The sequence below is a fragment of the Neofelis nebulosa genome, chromosome 15 (assembly GCF_028018385.1).
Source record: "Neofelis nebulosa isolate mNeoNeb1 chromosome 15, mNeoNeb1.pri, whole genome shotgun sequence".
NCBI classification, from domain to species: domain Eukaryota; kingdom Metazoa; phylum Chordata; class Mammalia; order Carnivora; family Felidae; genus Neofelis; species Neofelis nebulosa.
The window spans coordinates 62,328,649-62,348,445 of record NC_080796.1 but is presented as its reverse complement, the minus strand read 5'-3'; the positions used below and the strand labels follow the sequence as shown (position 1 = coordinate 62,348,445).

At 40.6% G+C, this 19,797-nt stretch overlaps 1 protein-coding gene across 3 annotated transcripts in view; it reads right to left on the bottom strand.

Moving 5' to 3' along the window:
• Nucleotides 1-1,627: 1,627 nt before the first annotated feature.
• TGFB2 (transforming growth factor beta 2) overlaps nt 1,628-19,797 on the bottom strand; it is an 82,749-nt gene continuing 64,579 nt past the window's right edge. For 2 of the 3 annotated variants that reach the window (XM_058701638.1, XM_058701637.1), the window contains 5 exons: nt 11,074-11,206; nt 10,840-10,950; nt 9,176-9,353; nt 7,817-7,970; nt 1,628-4,447 (listed from right to left, as the gene is read on the bottom strand). In XM_058701638.1, the coding sequence (XP_058557621.1) occupies nt 4,289-4,447; nt 7,817-7,970; nt 9,176-9,353; nt 10,840-10,950; nt 11,074-11,206 (735 nt within the window). In that variant the 3' untranslated portion in view covers nt 1,628-4,288. The remainder of the gene's footprint in view (nt 4,448-7,816; nt 7,971-9,175; nt 9,354-10,839; nt 10,951-11,073; nt 11,207-19,797) is intronic. The other variant, XM_058701639.1, reaches the window with a different exon arrangement.

Genomic DNA, 19,797 nt, shown 5'->3' with positions numbered 1-19,797 from the left:
AAATTCTAGACCCTTCCCTTACAAACTGGGGGATCCTGGACACATGATTTAACCATTCTGCATCTGCTCACTTCCCTGTAAAATGGAGTTATATATATTTAAAAAACCCTACATCATAAGGTAATATGTGAGGCTAAACAGGTTAACAGAGAACAGTACCTGGTAGGTGCTCAGCAAACTGCAATTACCGCATCATCATCTTAGGAAATGGGTCATTCAACCAGCCATTTTGTCTCTTTCACTTTGAATTTTAGTTGGTAGACATAAGCAGACTTACACGAACCTTTCCCCCGCTATTTTTAACAATTTCTGGTCAGACATGTAACCAAAAGTTTAACAAATAGAATCACAGAATATTCTCAGAAATAACTGACGGTTTGATCCATTTATGAGATTAGAGTCTAGAGGGCTTACACATTCACTCTCAAGGTGGGGAAATATAGGCCCAGGTTACAGTCTGAATATAAAAAGCTCATTACAGTGGAATTGCTAAGAAGCCAAAGACAGAACAACTTGAGAAATATTATCAAGACTACCTTTTACTGATCAGCAACTACAGGCCAAACACCAAAGGAAATTCTTTTCATGCGTAGATTCACTTAACAACAAGGAAGCAAAAACAAACTGTGCGAAACCTGTAAAGCAGGCAGTCTCATTCTCATTTTAAGATTAAAGAAACAAGGCTCAGAGTGGTTGACAAGCTTGGCGAAGTTGATATGGCCATTAGGTGATTCTCTTCTTTACCTCGACACCCTCTTTTTCTTACTCATCACATGAAGGTGATGTGGGCTGGGGGGGATAGGCCTGGTACTGGCCACTCTGCAGAGAAGTGTGAAATAATTGTGCTCAAGCGAAACACTTCCTTTATCAAGGAGTTGAGTATGAAAGATGAAACACAGAAGATCACAGAAAAGGGACTATTCTCTATTCTACCTAAGCACTTGCATTGATGGTTTGTTTCCATGTGAGGTTTAGACAATGGGCACAAACTGGTTTTTTCATGAGATAAAGTAAGACAACCAGATTGAGCCCCGACTGCTTTTCTATTTGTTCCATTTATTAAGAGACTGGCAACTCACTTGCAAAGTCTGGTCTTATAGGCAACAGCCAAAGCACTTTGCGGGAACCAGGGTTTTTTGGTGCAGTGGTCTGGGTGAAACAGAGGAGTAGTTGCTCCCAACACCCATCCCAAAGAGCACGTGGCTCTTGTTGTATCTGGCTGGCTCCGCAACTATCCAAGTTATGGGACTACAGGGGATACTGTCTAGACCAGTTCTTTTGGCCCTGGGGTTGGCAGAACATGGAACCAGAAAGCCGAGGCATGGCTCAAACATCTCTCTGCATTTTTTCTGGTAGACAGTCAAGCTGGATGGAAACTAAATCTCAAACAATGACCAAATAGCAATAAACAAGAGAATAAAAAGACTGCACAGGGCTTTCTTTAGTCCTTGGTACATATGCCCTTGCTCATGGGCTATAAACCATGACATTTCTGAAGTGAATATCCTTGAGAATAAGAGCACAGTCTTAAAGATGTATGACTTTCCCAGCTTGAGATGATTCTCATTGCAGGAGAGGTGTTCTCTAGTCTCAATGATAACACCATGATAGGAAAAACACATCAACATAGAATTGAAATAATTTATTTACCACTAGAGCACCACAAAACAGACATACATCATGTTAAAATACAGCATAATCAGTCATCAAAATACAAAACAGCTAATCTTATAGTCCATTTCTTTTTAAACCATGCCAACCAGAAAACTGTACTGCTGCTTAACATATAAAAACTGCAGCCCCACCCCACCCGTATACTAACATCTTCCCCTTCCCTCCCGCATCCCTCCCTGCCCGTGGCAATATTTACTTATGGGAAGTAAAGACCTTACAGAACCCCCAAACTTAAAAAAAAAAGATTCAAGAGATCTTAAAATAGAGCATTTAAAATATTATCAGTGCATTCATGAGGAAAGACAAAATAATACAAAACAAACGTCATTCTATCTGAGAGGAAAACACCTGCAGAAATAAAAGTGATTTACATAGAATTCATCGAAAATGGAAGGAAAAAAAATCAACACACTCATTTCTGGGATTGGGTTACACCCAACACAAAGACTGTTCACCAGTAGGGCGTCCCCCCTCTCGCTTTTCCAGTTTTCAAATTTGCGAATCCAATTTGTCATTTAATTAACGGCCAGGAAAAGTCAAACATCTAGAAGTACAGGTTATCAGACAATTTCACTTGGATTCGCACCTCGCCATCCTGCCCTTTAGGTGACGCTGCAAATATTCCATTGTTTTACCTATTAACTTTTATCTTACAGTTGAATAAGGGACAATTGGCAAACTGTCATCTCCTACAAACCCTGGCGGAAGGGTACCTTCCCTGCAACGATGTGGCAAATCATTCATTTATTCAAGCAAGGTAAATTCTCGCCTCAGATCTAGAGAAGTCTCATTCAGAGAAAAAAATCACCTTTTGATCATGGGAGGATTTGGCTTGTACCTTTACAACCCTCAAAGAACACACATGAAAACCTTAACTTCCGTGAAATAAACTGAGTGACTTAGGCTGACCAGGGCGTTTTTTTTTTTTTCTCCCTTAAAAAAGAAATCAAGAAATATGTAAATCTTTCCATTTCCCCCCTGAACACTAAAAACCTGATTAAAGGAAAAGATGTTTCCTATGAACTGTCTGATCTCTACTAACAATAGAATTCGGTGAGCATACTGTTTAAGCCAAGTTGCAGAAACCTTTCTTAACTCAGCCACAAAGATTCCGAGTTACAGTCAGATCCTTAGGCCTCTGCTAAAACTAAAATATTTCAGCTCAATTATGTATACATCTATAATATTCCCCAATTTTCCTAAAATAGAAGATTGTTAACATCTGAACTGATTAGTAAGGATGCTTAGAAGATGGAGGAAGACTACTGAACTTGAATCTGTCCTTTTTATAAAAGAAAATCTACAGGACAAGTGGACTCAGGTAGCTTATGTCATAATGATGGACAATGCACAAAGCACAGTGGAGGAAACACTATAAAACACATATTTGTAGTGCAAGTCAAACTATAGGGGCTTTACTCGAAAGTACTGGCCAGCTAAAGGAAACACACAGTTCTGAGCGATCATTAAAAATAGAGCCCCAATTTAAGTCCAATCTAAATCATAGTTGACATTATTACAGAACATTAAAAATATGGTAAAAATTTACACATTGCATGTAAAGTAGTTAACGTTTTGATTTAATAGTTTGCAAAGGAGATCTGCAGATGTGTTTCCAATTATACTGGCTTCTATACCCATCTATTATAATAATATAGGTATGGTTACATATATCTGAAACGAAGGAAAAAACCAATGGCATAGCTATACGGCAATACTTTCAGGTCTGAAGTTTGACCAGTACGTATCAAAAACATTTCAACATTTCACTGGTTTAACTAAACTGACAAAGAACCATTTACAATTAAAAAGAAAAAAAAAATCTTCCAGACTTATTCTGACTGAAAGTTCCTTTATTAACAGGCTTTTCAGTTTTGAACCTTACAAGAAGCTTCCTTAGGCAGTTGGTACATAGCATGTGTTTTCAGGGTCTTTATCTTAATGCAGGCTGGCTTGGTCATATAATAACTCGCTTGGGTTTTCATCCCGTGAATATGACCCCTTTTTTTCTGGCTCGTTTGAGTTCAAGTTCCTTAAGCCATCCGTGAGTTTCTGGCAAAGTATTTGGTCTCCACTTTATACACCTGTTTTATTTTCCAAGGGCAATGAAATGTTCGTTATATAGTAACACACAATAAATAACTCACCGTTAACTCTAAAGGTAAGAACGGGAAGGGTCCCTATTGCATAGCAATACAGAAAAATCAAGTGAGGCATGGGATAGGAAAAGTATGTACAGCAATTCCACTTAATGGGATTTTCCTGTTTGTTTGGTTGTTCCTTTCACATAATTAACACTAACAAATTCTTCCAGTGTTTATTTTTGTCTTAAAAAAAAAAGGTTTTGCTTCTTGTCTCTCTCGCTTACAGAGTAGATGAAATGTAGAATAAAGCCTTCAATTTTTTGTTTTGTTTTGTTTCAGATGCCATTTTTAACAAACACAACCACAAACTTCCAACGTGTTTGAACTAGTACCGCTTTTTTCAAAATGTTTTTAACACTGTTGAAGCAAGGCTCTCTTACGTTTTCTTGTTACAAACATTGTCATTGTTCTTGTCGTCCTCATCATCATCACCACCATGTGATTATCGTCCTGCCACTTCTCCAAGAATCTTAGCTGCATTTGCAAGACTTTACAATCATATTTGAAAGCTGTTCAATCTTGGGTGTTTTGCCGATATAGTAGAGAATGGTTAGCGGTTCTAAATCCTGGGACACACAGCAAGGAGAAGCAGATGCTTCTGGATTTATGGTGTTATATAAGCTGAGAACCTGAAAGGACACAGGAGATGGAAGAAAACATAGGAAAAGACCAAAAAAAAAAATGGGGTGGCAATTACTTTAAAAAGTACCATTCCATACTGTTATCTTATCAGTCACAGTACTCAGTAGACAATTTAAATTATTTTTGGTCAATTTCCTTCTCTTAACCCCCAATTATGGTCAACTTGATATGTGTTCCTAGTAATCACTGAATTCATCATTTTCCTACAGAATCCTTTTCTCATACATCGTAAACAGATGATTTTGTAGAAGCTCAGATTGCACAAAATCATTCATTCAACAGATTTTACAGTTTCCCCAATTATCCTTCACTTCGATCTCTACTTTGCTGCACATACTTACCTGGCCGTCGAAAAAGCTGATCCTCTCAGTATCTGTTCTTGCGTCTACACTTCTTTGTAACCTAGTGTATATTTCCAATTCCCACCTAGATTAGGGTTCCCTTGTGGTCAGAGATTCTCTGGACTTTGTTTTGACCTGATGGCCCTAGTAAGTCTTCTCTGGATGAAAGGAGACTCCTGCACTCGGTGAAGAAGTGAATATACGGAGAAGTAGAAGGATCACAGCTTTCATTAAAACTACCACCAAAGCTCTCGTCTACCCTTAGCCATAGAAAAAGACACCTGTCTGCAGTGTGAAACCTCTCTGTGCTGTGTCTTCTCAGGCCAATTTAGTATCACCTACATTTTCATTTAAAAGAGAAAAAGATGCAAGTCTTTTCACTTATCATTGCTTCATAAATACGATCGAGAGTTCAGCAGTTAAGAGTTAATCAAGAATGATATTAAAAGAAATCTGTATTTTTACGCATTCACTTTCTTACGTTTTGCTTCGAACAACAATGATAATCAACCCTCCATTTAGATTTCACGTGGCAAATGGTAGTGCCTAAGTTGGAGGGCGGATAGCCAGCCCTAAAATGGAATGAAGAGAAAGTTCTAGAGTTGGTTCTATGCCCCTAACTCCATTTTATATCAAAGGAGTATGTGACTTTTACCAGTGGAAGTATGTAGGTTCCCCAGTGATGATAAAGAGACATTTCCAAGGATTCCATTAATGTGTTAGGCAAACAGCAAGTGACCTTTTCCTCGACATTCACGGCCATTTTTTCAGCCTAAGACAGAAGGTCTGTTCAGTGCAGCAACACTGACTACTTTATTAAACTACCTCTGGCTCCCTGGGTAACTGTCCAAACCACATATTTGTGACCATGACAGTTATTCTTCCTCTCTCCTTGAAAAACAAGCATGGTCTCAGCCTTCACACACTCCCTCTGTGTATCAGGGAGGGGAATTATGTTTCTACTTGGCAATTGGGCCTTGCCCACATTACAGCTACTGTGGCCACAGCCCAGTTGAAGCAGGCTGGCCAGAGAGCTCAGACAAAGGGACAGACATGAGCAAGCTTTCCTCACATGGCCAAGCACATGGTCAGCCTGGAGTGCCAAAATCTACAGGGGAGTTGGGAAAACAGCTGAAGGAAGGAGAGTCCTATTTGTCAATTTAAAGTCGAGCATATGTAGGCATTTATAAATAAATAGACTTCATGTTCTGCTAGCACATGATTTTTCATATGCATTAAAGAGAAATTTTATAATGCAGATGGTCTAAAATAATTGATAACCCCAAAACTCTTGAATTCAGCTGAATGCATTATGTGATCCTTCTGGCAGCAGATTCATTTTCCTACCCTGCAGTGAAGGCAATTTTTCTAATGCCTCTTTAATAAGGAGATTTACAGAGGCATAACCCCAATGTGTAGCCACATTTCAGGAATTAAACTCAGTAAGACAGAGCAAACGGAGGCCTGGTTATAAAGCCAGGAAGCCTGCCTTCCAAATGCCTTCCAAGTTTTGGTTTGTCACCAACTGTTTGATCCGGGGCAAGTAATCTACACAATCTGGACCCGGATTTCTTTAGAAAAATGAGATGTTTGGACAAGATAACTTTCCATCTCTAAAACCCTACATTATGAGGTACCAGGAAAAAACACTTGGCTTGGACAGGCATCACTACATAGAAAAAGTCTTTGCTGATCTGGGCTACTAACCCATGACATCCAATCTAGGACTTGCTCCCTGAATTAGCCTTCTACCCTCACTGAAGTAACTTGACAGAATATTTAGATTCTTGTTCACTTTGGGTTATAAAGACTTGGAGATCCTAATTTTCAAATCATTTTCACTTCTTTCATCGTCTTGCTCTTTACGTCTATTCTTGAGTTTGGCATTGTTATTTTAAAGATCATTTTTAACATAAACATTCCTTGTTACTGATAAGAAATTGAGGCTTAGAGAAGTTAAATGACTTTTTAATCTTTATTTTTTTTTAATATAATTTATTGTCAAGTTAGCTAACATATAGTGAATACCGTGTGCTCTTGGCTTCGGGAGTAGATTCCCATGATTCATCGCTTATATACAATACCCAGTGTTCATCCCAACAAGTGCCCTCCTCAATGCCCATCACCCATTTTCCCTTTGCCCTTGCTGCCCCCATCAACCCTCAGTTTGTTCTCCGTATTTAAGAGCCTCTTATGGTTTGCCTCCCTCTCTGTTTGTAACTATTTTTGTCCCTTCCCTTCTTCATGGTCTTCTGTTAAGTTTCTCAAGTTCCACATATGAGTGAAAACATACGCTATCTGTCTTTCTCTGCCTGACTTCTTTCACTTAGCATAATACCCTCCAGTTCCATCCACGTTGTTGCTGCAAATGGCAAGATTTCATTCTTTTTCATTGCCAAGTTTTATTCCATCCATTGTGTGTGTGTACACACACACACACACACACACACACAGACACACACACACCACATCTTCTTTATTCATTCATCGGTTGATGGACATTTGGGCTCTTTCCATAATTTGGCTGTATAAACGACTTTTTAATTGCCATACGCGGGTGAGTCACGATGCCATGCCATCAGCTGAGGTCCTCAAAGTTTTCTTTACTATGACAGTCCCTGATGTAGTGACAACAGGTCCTCGTTTAGATGGGGACTTGGGTCCCTTCACATCCTAGCTGTATATGTGACACTAAGTGACATATTGATTTTTTATAGCTACCAATCACTTACAGCTGTTGAGAATATAAGATAAAAAGAAAGCAATTAAACAACACTGTCTTCGGGTTGCCTATAATCTCATCGGGGAGGCAAAACCTACTCTTCAAACTGGTCATTGTTACTTCTGATTTCACCTGCAGCCGACATTCTTCCCCATCACTCAAAAGGATTCCTCCAGCACCCATTCAAGTGTGTTGAGGAGGGGGCACCAGGCTAATTAGAATTCACTGGACATACTCTCAGCAGGTACACATTAGCAACCCAAGAACAGAAGAGACACAAGCCAAATACTTACCCTACTGTGCTGAGTGTCTGAACTCCACAAATACGGGCAAGCTCCAGCACAGAAGTTGGCATTGTACCCTTTAGGTTCATGAATCCATTTCCACCCAAGATCCCTCTTGAAATCAATATAAAGTGGACGTAGGCAGCAATTATCCTGCACATTTCTGTTAGGAGAAAGAGCGGTGGAGATTTTAAAGCTGATTTCCCCCACCCCTCATTCCAAGTCAGAAAAATGACTCATTCACTCATTCAAATGGCATCCAATGGGCACATTTCATGGGCCAGGTTTGAATGGTTTTATAGTAATCTCGAACGACTTCCACGATGGAGTGTTACGATGATTTGCTGGACTACTTTCCCTTGTGAATTCTATACCCTGAGTCTTTTGGCCATACCCTTCAATGTCAAACCTTTCCCTAGAATGACCATATATACGCAGAGAGGTGGCTGGAAGAGATCAGTTTTGCCAACCAGCCTTGATTGTCCTTTCAAATATAAAATGAATCAAGTATGACAGCTATTTTCAAAGAACCACCTAAGACATTTTCCTTTGAGAATGAATCCTTCATTTTATCTCATGTCTCTTGATCCAGGAAGGAAACAGAGATCAAAAAACGTGGAGCCTTGCTTAGTGCAACCATCGACTGTAGCGAGCAAAAAAAGCCATTTTACTCATGAACTCTTGGAGCAGTTCTCATCAGTGAGAACCCCTCACTGCCCACCCCCCCCCCCCCCGCCCCAGCTCTCAAAATAAAAAGAGAAACTTCCTCTTATGAGGCTTGATAAGAAACCACAGGAGAACACTAGCACTCTCTCCACCATGAACTCTTATAAGAATGGGAAAGAGATTTGAGTTGCCTTTAGTCCCTCATATTCTGTAGCTAACGACACAATAAATAGCATTCTGCTTCTATTTCTCTCATATCTGTTACTACGACAAAAGGTATGACCGTGGGCACTCTACTGTTGGGGGCGGGGGAGGGGAGCGTTTTCCAATACAGATAGTGAGTCTTTCCAATTAAGGACCCATCACCATACCCCTCAAGTAAACTTATATTTGCTTTGGGGAGCAAGGAGCTCAATTTCTTCTTCAGCCCCCAGGTGCTTCCGAGAGATCTGGGAAACAACTTCAGGAGCTAGTTTTCTGACTTCACCCTTGGTTCATTGCAAAAAGCCGATGACTACAACACAGAAAAACTGTTTTAAGCCTCTGGGAAGAATGACCTTGGGAGATATGATGGCTATACTGTACTGTATGTACCTGGCCTCAAGCAATAAGTGCAGTTTTTAGGTCAATTGGTAAGAAAGGGCAAAGGCAGTACAAGAGTTAGCAGACATAATTACTTCGTCTTATTTTTATTTCCTTTACCTAAAACAATAGGCTGCATCCAAAGCACGCTTCTTCCGCCGGTTGGACTGTTGTGACTCAAGTCTGTAGGAGGGCAACAACATTAGCAGGAGGTGTGGGGTCTTTCCACTGTTTTTTTTCCTAGTGGACTTTATAGTTTTCTGATCACCACTGGTATATGTGGAGGTGCCATCAATACCTTGAAAAAATGCATTTGGGTAACAAACATTTAGCTTTACCTTCATCAAATATAACCAGCCTTTTTTTTTTTTCCTCTGTATACTGTCACAAATAGCAGTGATGACCACAACAGCATCATCACCTGGCTACAGTCATTCCCCACGTAAATAGGACATAAGAAGACAATTGGAGGTGACAAGGAACACGTCTAACTGCAGCTGCTCTCGTCAGGAGGCAGCTCGGTGTCCAAGTCAGGGCTTGTCGGTTACGAGGATCACTACAGAAGAGGCCTTTGACCATAGTCCAAGGGCAACCTAGGTCGTTTATTTTAGTCAACCCTCAGTTGAGGCCACATTCAGTCCCTCAGCAACTGAAAAGAACATGCCTTGTCACCCACCAGTCCACTCTCTTCCTAAGACTACTAAACTCAGAAGATTTCTCTAATGAACATAACCCGAGACTTACACTAAATTGCAGTGAATTAGGTTCAAGTGAAACAGAAGTCACCCTTACCTAATGCTATTTTGGGAAGCGGCGAAGAAAGGGCTTTTTCATTTATTTTATGGCATCCTCAACACTTTCCTGATTCCATCTGAGATTTAGAAACTCGAGCTCCCCAAAGCATGCTCAAGAGACTGCCAGTTTAAGCATTTAATCTCCACACTCTAGAGAATCATGGCTAGGTTAGAGACTGAAATAAATCTCTAGACTTCTGGGAATGTTTTTCCATGAGTAAGGGCCACTGCAGCCTTCTGCATGAGGATGAAGGTCTCAGGTGGTGGTGGTTGGGAAGGGAACTCAGCTCCCAGATGCGGTGGTTTGGAGTCCATACAGCACTAGCCCGCAGCACACTTCCTTCTTAACGCTCATCTCCAAACTGGTTATCTAACAAGAGAAGTTGCCTCAAACCCTTGGTATCTCTTCACTCTCCTTGAACTTTGCCTAATCACTAAGAGGGAAGCAAAATAGGGGAAAACTAAAGACTTATAGTTATGTGTTTTTTAAATGATTATCAAAGTCTGATAAGGAAGCCGTTTGCTAGGAAAGGTGGAGTGTTCTGATCCGTATAAGGTTAGTTAAAGAGGCTGTGGTGTGAAGAGATTCCCTTCTGTGAAATACAGTTGTGAGCTCCCGACATTGGGTCTGGGGCATTATCAATGGATTTCCTTGAATGTCCGCTATCGTCGTCTATAATACCAGCACGGGTGGAAAGTTGGTTCGCTTAAATGAAGACCAAAGGGGTTAACGGACTAGTAGTTTGGGAAGTTGATGAATCAGCCAGTTACTACTGCCCGGTCATCACCGGGCACTGAGCAACGTAAACAGGGAACCAATTCCTTTGTCCCAATCCTTTCTGCCTTTATATATCTTTATCCAACCATTTTTTTACCCACACAACGAAAACTCCCCAGGCCTCACCAAACAATCCCGATTTCACCTGCAAACTGATTTCGGCCCCCATGAGACTGTCAATATAGGCCCTTCCCTCCCCCACCTGCAGTTACCTGCAAATCTTGCTTCTAGCTCTTCACTTTTATTGGGAATGATGTAATTATTAGATGGTACAAAGGTGCAGCAGGGACAGTGTAAGCTTATTTTAAATCCCAGGTTTCTGTCTGGAAAACATGAAGTCAAGGAGGTCATTTGGATATGTGACAACACCCTTAGATCTGCAATCAACTTACAATAACTTAAGGTCACTGAACAGCTAGGGATGAACACAGAGGGTGGTCGTAAACCTTTATGGTGGAGCCATTCATGAACGGCGTCAGTTACATCGAAGGAAAGCCATTCGCCTTCTGCCCTAGTCTTCACGACTTTGCTGTCAATGTAGCGCTGGGTTGGAGACGTTAAGTCTTTGGATTTGAGAATCTGGGGAAGGAAAGGAGAGAGAAAGGAAAAAGCTCAGCTGGCACATGGACAGCATGCCTAACCCCAAACCATTAACGCTATTCCAATTCATTATCTAAACGTAGCTCCACTCTGGTATCATCCCCATGTATTGTCATTTAATAGCATGGCCGTGAGCATAAAAACGTAACACCAGGCCATTTGCCATGAAAAAGAGAGCTACTAAGTCATCTGTGTGTTAGGATAAAGGCGACAGGAACCTTAAAGCCAAGTGTCTAAAAGAAAGTGACAGTAATTATTTTTACTTTGCTGATATAAGCTTTGCAAGATTTCAGCCTTAAATTCTCTTCCAATAAGTTAATGGCTTTGTTGTTCTGCTTCTCCATTTTTTTTTTTAATTTGGGGAGCTGGAAGGTGGGGAGGGACAGGAGGAGCGGGCCAGTTCAGAGGATCCATGCCCACACTCTGGAAGGCTCTGAATTAGAAATCTCCTTCTAATAAAGACAAAAAGGTCTCACCCTGGTTTCTAAATCCACCAACATTAATGTATGTGGCATGCCTCAGCTTTTGAGGTAAATCTCTAGCTGGGATTTTTACTCTCAATGTGACTTGTTATGATTTATAAAGATATTCCATATCCCACAGACCAAGAATGAATTTGGGCAGGAGCAGTCTGGCAGTGTGTATTAAGAGCCTGAAAGCAAATCAGCCTGAACACTGAGACTTCAGAAGGATTCATTTATTTCAAATACGTAAAAAGCAACTATAGGGTTTCTATAGGAAGTGAATGTTTTATGTGGTTTTTAAAAATTCTGTCTGTCTTTAAATGATAGTGTTTTATGAACCAGTCAAACCAAGATCCCAGGTCTCCTAGAGCTTTATTAAATCCCTACCCAAACCTGTATCTTGCCTTTCCTTAGTACCTGGGGTCTCAAGCCCTATTATGTGATACCTGCCCCTCCTGATATTAAGTCTAACTACTCTGTGCTCATTTCATACATGTAGGTTTAGTCTCTCCATCAAGCTCATAAGCTTCCCCATGGCCACGATCACATCTTTGATTTGATGCCATTTCAAAGCACTGCACTCAATTTAATCACTATATATTACATGACTCTCTGAATACCCAGAAGACTTATTTACTCTCCTTTAAACCTTGCAAAACAAAAATGCATACTCTTCTTGCTGATTTCAAAATGAACTTTTCTTCCCTGTGTATACATGATTTGTTTCAGGTTCTTTTACAACAAACGCTTCCTAAGATATTTGGCGTTATGGTCGACTTTTTTCTGGATTAAGTACATTTAGAAAAGGAGAGACATTCACACAATTGAATTTTGGGGGGCCTTCAGTGAATTTTAGACAAAACCTACTCTACGGTCTTGCCCCTGAGGTTCAACAAACCCCCACTAACTGAAGACAATCTAGAGGCAATCATGATTCTACCACAGGCAAGAGATGTTCTTTGTGAATTAAAGGAAGCAAGTAAACATGGCTTGAGGGCTGTGCTCACTGGGTTCTGGGCTTGGCACACATGATTTCATTTCATTTAATCCTCAAAACATTCCTGTAAAGTAGATTGAGGAAACAGAGACACGGGGAGGTTAAGTAACTCATGCAGTGCCTCATGGTGAACACGTATTGAGAAAGGATTCAAAACAATCCCCTAATTTTCCTCTTTCAGTGCTGGATTTTGAAGGCCAAAGAGTTATGGGGGTCAGTTTTGAATCATGATTCATGCTTACCCCTTTCCAGGTAACAAAAAACATTCAGTGATAGAAGCAGAGATTTTTTAATAAGATTATAATAAATGTTGGTACAAGACGGAAACATAACGTGTGGAATGTACACACAGTTAATGCGGTCATAAACCTATAATTTTAAAGGTACAGCTTAAGAGCAGTCCACTTCTCTGTAAATCAAACCATGTTTTGAAAACACTCCCAGTTGGGCAAATAAGACACTACACATCCAATTCATGATTAATGGTATGATTAATCTAACCTAGGATAACAATGATATAACAATGGTTGAGAAGTTTTCAGCATCTCCATCTGCCTCACTGCTTAAAGATTAGTAGAAAATCCAGGGGCCCTTGGGTGGCTCGGTCAGTGGGTGTCTCACTTCGGCTCAGGTCATGCATGATCTCATGGTGTGTGGGATCTAGATCCGCATAGGATTCTCTGCTGTCAACATGGGGCCCAGTGTCTCCCCCGCTTGCACGCGTGCTCTCTCTCTCAAAAGTAAACATTAAAAAAAGATTTGAAAAAATCAGTAGCAAATCCAGAACTCATTTTTCTGATGTTAAATTTCTTCCCCTCGTCAACCTCCTATAATGATGAATTATTTCACAATGCTTTTATTGGCTTTGCTCCTAATCAGCACATTGCTTTCGTTGTTGTATTAATTACATATTTTGCATATATAAAATATATCAAATGTCTATGATATCTAGCTCTGATATAAATATATAGAGAGTCCCACTGAAGACACAGAATTTGTTTTAACCACCACATTGACCAACTCAGCAGGGAAAACACAGACTGGCAAGTCCATGAAAATTCTTCACCTAGAAAGAAGATGTAAATTTAGATGATCTTGCTTTAAAGGCAGACCAAAACGGAGCGAGAAGATTCTGAAACTTGTTTTCTTTCTTAAATCTCGTTTTCTAGTAAGTGCTCCCTCGGCCACAAAACGCCACGAGGTTCTGACAGCAGACAACTTCATATTCTCATAGGACTGAGAGGTTCTCTATGTCTTCTCACCAGCTCAAGAACAAGCCCATTTAAACCACCCAAGAATGACAGCTAGTTAGCTGCCCACTTCGGAAACAGAGAGGTGGCTTTGGTCTTGTGGGTTTGCTGTCTCAAACCTTATGGCCAAGGAGGTCTTAAACTGACTTGTTGCAGTGTAACTCCATTCTTTCTTACCCAGTCCTCAGTGGAAACAGGAAACAGCTGCTCTCCATCACTCATAGACTATCCCTCATATTCTTGGAGACTATTATTAAGTCCCCCTCAGCATGCCTGCTCTCTCTCTCTAAGCTAAATAAACCCTGTTCCTTTAGCCCATATTTAGAGGGGCAATTTCCCAAACCTTTAATCAGGTGGGTCACTAACTAGGATGAATGATGCTATATAAAAATACTCTTCCTACAGCTTCATGGTGCTGTTTCAAAACTGGCTAGAAAACCTTCTAATCACATCTCAGAGTCTCAAATCTTAACTTGAAAGGTATCTTCTTTCTAAGAATAGGCACAGCCTCCCTATTCCCTGTTTATCTTCCATTTATCACCCACACAAAATTCAACTGGAAGGGAAGAAAATCAGCCCACTGCTATGATCGATTAGTACTTCCTTAAATTCAAGAGTTCATACAAAAATGACTAGATCGGTCAACTCCCCACTCTATTTTAGCTTTTGCTGTCTGTCTCTCTCCTATCTCCTAACAAGTGTATTGAATGTGAACAGTCATGGGTATGCAGCTGTTGTTTTTTCTAGAGCCAAAGTCGCTTCTAAATTCCTTTATAGATATTGTATCATGACCAAGATAGTTTAGTTGAACAGTAGAAGCTTTCTTAGCTGTCCTCCACTTAGCTGGCCAGATTAACCAGGATTCTCCATTTGTTCTATAATATATATTAGCTTATGTTGGGGTTCATTTGCTGGAAAGCTACTCTCTACTATGTTCCAAGCACTTCTGATCTTACCCGTTGAGTCGTATGCTTAGCAAGTATCAATTGTACATGTTTCTAAACTTATTTATGATAGCTGGACTTGATATTATCACTTTACAGGTGAATTAAATGGCCTAGAAATGATGAAATACAGGACCAAAAGTGAGAGAGCTGTTGCTTCTGTGAAAACCAAGTTGAATGCTTTGGAAAGTCTTCATACATACAAGTTGCTTTAAAATAGTTTTTTGGGGGGTGCCTGTGGTGGCTCAGTCGGTTGGGTGGCTGACTTCGGCTCAGGTCATGATCTCGCAGTCCGTGAGTTCTAGCCCCGCGTCGGGCTCCGTGCTGACAGCTCAGAGCCTGGAGCCTGCTTCGGATACTGTGTCTCCCTCTCTCTGACCCTCCCCTGTTCATGCTCTGTCTCTCCCCGTCTCAAAAATAAACGTTAAAAAAAAAAAAGTTTTTTTTTTAACAGTTTGGTAGTTCCTCAAAAAGGTAAACATAGAATTATCATTTGATTCAGTGATTCCACTCCTAGTATATACCCCAAAGAACTGAAAGCAGGGACTCAAACAGGTACTTGTACCCCAATGTTCATAGCAATGTTACTCATAATAGCTGAAAGATGAAAACAACCCAAAGTGTTCATCAATAGATATACAAACAATCTAAATGAAATGTAGTATATACACATAACAGAATATTATTCAGCCATAAAAATGAATGAAATTCTGACACATATTACAACATGGATGAATCCTGAAAACATTATGCTAAGGAAGCCTGGGAGGCTCAGTCGGTTAAGCGTCTGACCTTGATTTTGGCTCAGGTCATGATCTCACGGTTCATGAGATCAAGCCCCATGACTGGCTCTGCGCTGGCAGCGTGGAGCCTGCTTGGGATTTTCTCTCTCCCTCACACATGCTCTCTGTCTTTCAAAATAAACATAAAAAAACAAAAAACAAACAAACAAAAAACCATTATGCTAAGTGAAATAAGCCAGACACAAAAGGACAAATATTACATGATTTCATTTACATAAGGCAGCTAGAATAGGCAAATTCATAGATATAGAAAGTGGAATAGAAGTTACCAGAAATGGAGGGTAGGTAAACAGGGAGTTATCATTTAATGGGTACAGAGTTTCTGTTTGGGATAATGGAAAATTTCCGGAAATATTCAGTAGTAATGGCTGTATGACGCTGTGAATGCACTTAATGCCACTGAATCAGGTACTTAAAAAATGGTTACAAGGTAAATTTTATGTATATTTTACCACAACAATTTTTTCTTCTGATTTTAGATGTCGGAGAGACAGCTATTGAAGAAATAACAATAGGAATAATCTGATAAAAACCTAGAAGGATCCTGCACACCCGTCGCTCAGCAAATTGGCTTGAAACTTCTTTCTTATTCAAAGAAACGAAAAACCCCAAATTGTAGATGATGCCTAATGGATGTTGTTCACGAAAAAAATACAACATGGGTTGGCAACAGGCAGAGTCAGAGTCCAAGAAAAGCCCTTGGCCTTTTATAAAAAACACATATATATGGTTTAAGTTAAAATACTCATCCCCCACACTCACTCACTCCTGTTTCTATAATCCGCCCGCCCCTTTGACTTTTTTCAAGTAACAGACCAACAACTGTTTCTGACCGAATTAGAAAAGACAGCTTCTAATACACTGACAATGAGATTTAGCTGTCTCTCACTTAGCTACCACCCACAGCGGTATGAATGTTACCTTCATTACATTATGGATATACACACATTATCTATAATACGTGCAAAATACCCACATACTGCCTTTGGCAAGGCAGTGAATTACAAGACTCCCTACACAAAAGGATCCATTCATCTCTCTGCCACTGGAAAGCAGCCAATCAAGAGTGGATGGAGGCAAAAGTCACTGATGTTACCCAATCTTTTGGGGGGGAAAGAAAGAAAGAAAGAAAGAAAGAAAGAAAGAACGGACTAGATGCAAATTACAGCCAGAAGAAAGCTTAGTCTTAAAGGTATAATGTTGTAAATCAACTCAGGATTTGGCTTAGACACCAAGGGCGATACCCATTCCTCTCCTAGGAGAGGCTGCAAAGACGTATAGAAAGCATTAGGTATTTTATTTTACTTTGCATATGCAAACATCAACGGACCCACAGGAAAACCAGGGGGCCAATTCAACCACACTTCTAATGGAAAGAGAAATGTAACAATAGGGCTGTAGAGAAAAACCGGATCCTGGTTAACCAGTTGTTGTTTTTAAAGGCATTTAATGTTTTTATTGTACTTAACATTTAAGTGTATTTAAATGTTTGCGGTTACTTGCACAAAGTGATTAGCAGATGCTGAATTAAGCGTTTACTCCATTGGCCACATTCTCCCAGATCTGCCTGACCTCACATTCTCTAACTTTACTGGCATGAAGCGTCTGTGTTAGAAAGGCACTTGGGGGCCATGTGTTCCAACCCATACGATTCATTCTCTAACATTTTGGTCTCTGTCTGAAGACTACTCATGAAAGTAGCCTCACTACTTCTTGAGAAAGGCCATCTCGCTTCTGAGTAATTTGTATGCTGTAATTTTCCTTATCTGGGATTTTCAATATCGGAGCGCCTAGGGGGCTCAGTTGGCTGAGTGTCCCACTTCGGCTCAGATGATAACCCCATTAGTGAGTTCCAGTCCCACGTCGGGCTCTCTGCTGTCAGCGCAGAGCCCTCTTTGGATCCTCTCTCGCCCTCTCTTTGCCCCTCCCTCTCTCTCTCTCAAAAATAAATAAACATTAAAACATTTTTTTGAAATAAAATCTCCTTGGGGCGCCTGGGTGGCTCAGTCGGTTAAGCCTCTGACTTTGGCTCAGGTCATGATCTCAAGGTCTGTGAGTTCGAGCCCCGCGTCGGGCTCTGTGCTGACTAAAATAAAATCTCCATCAACTAGCCTTCCTTAATGACAGTACCACTGCTCCACATTCACACAATCACTTGCATTTATTCAAACATTTGCACGTTTTCATGCTTTTTAGTATTCCAAAGACCCCTGTGAGCCACCTCACGTGATTATCTACAATCTTTATTATCTACAGTCTTCAGCTAATGGAAAGAGGCTGAAGTACTTCCTTGGGTTACCAACGCCCTGTAGGGTAAGTCTGGACTGACATCTTGCCCTCTGAATTCCAGCGGAAAGGGCTCCCCCATGTTGGATTTTGGTCTCCGGAACAGATGTAAAATGCTTTTTCCATGTCAGGCACCAGCCATAAGAGGTGGCTTCTCTCCACTGCTTCCTTCAGGACAAGGTTTGAGGTCCCTCACCATCTTTGTCAAGCCCCTTTTCAATACTCCTCTATAACAATTTCCTCAACACACTCAGGTGCAGTCTAGCGGAATGTGGAGAATATTACAGAATGTGCCCCGTGTGGAAGAGAGGGGCTCTTCCCCTCCTTGTTCTGGTCGCTATTTTTGAGGCAAACTATTTACTTTTGTCAGCAACCACACCACACCATTGAGTCAGAGCAAACGTTGTATAAAATAAAACTTTTGTCCTGACACAAACTGTTAGGTCAGATTTTCTACCCCAAATCCTTTCTGGAATGACATGGAATAAAGAGAAAGAAATGAAGGAAGGCAAAGAGGGAAAGGAAAGTTGGTTTATCTAGGCCCATGGTTCTCTAACTTCAGCCTGCATTGGAAACACCTGGAGGGCTTATTCAAACACAGATTGTGGAGCCCCACCCGCCAGGTTCTGATCTAATAGGAATTTGCCTTTCTAACATATTCCCAGGTGATGCCCAGGCTGCTGGTCCACTCTGAGAACCACTGCCCAAGTCTATGCTTATGCAGTTCATTCTTGCAGTTGGTTAAGTGCAAATTACACATTATCTCTGTTAATTTGGAACTTATTGGACTCTGGCCTTTTGGGATCTCTCTGAATTTTGTTTGTTACTCAACGTATATGCTATTCTTTGTGGCCACATAGCATCAGCAACTGTGTACTTCATCAAGGTGATGAGAACAATGTTAAGTTACCTAGAGCCAAAACCATACCCTGTTGCTGGGTCCTTGGGTCCTTCTTTCCTGGTGGGCCCTGTTTCTTTGATCAACATCCTGTGGTTATGTTGCAATGTGGCAGCAAAAAAAAGGAGAACTTCACTCGTGTAAGGTGTGAGGCCCAATTTAGGCCAGGAGTCTTGCCCATCTTTGCCAACTAATAACCAGTCCTGTGGTCCCTTAAGTTTCTTTGAAGAACCCACGGGGTTTGCCAAGTGCCTTTGGAAATCATTAATGCAGTGAAAAGTCTCATAGGCTTTGAAGTCAGGCAAACATAAACTATCACTTACTGGATCTGTGATTTTCTTATTTATGAAATGGGTTAATAAGACACCACCTTCTATGTTTGTTAAGAGAATTAAATAACACACAAGCAGAGAAAGCACCTATCACATTGCTGGTATTCAGTAAACGGGAATTATCATGATGATTATGTTCCTTATCTGGTCAAAATCTTCCAGAGGCTTCTACTATCTAATGAATAAGCTTCAGATTCCATAGGTCAGTATTTCAGACACAACTTGTCACCAATCCGTCATCCTAGACTCACCTCTCATCCCTAGAAACCAAATCTAAACAGTATCCCTAAAATATATATTCCACATCTCAACTCTGCATTTAGACCGGTATCCCTCAGGACACCTTCCCCACTCCTCCCATTTTTACTTAAAAACAAAAACAAACAAAACAATAATGAAAACCTTCCTATTCTTCAGCCTAGCTTTTCAATGAAATGGTTACTTTCACTCTGAAGTCAGTTTTCTTATCCTAGGCCCCCAGCAATTACTGGGGGTGCTGAATAGTCAGCCCTTTGCCCACAGTGGCCTCGAGGGTAATGCTGCATGAGTGTAAGTATCCATTTTTTTCAACGGGGTAGTAAGCTACTAAAAGAGAG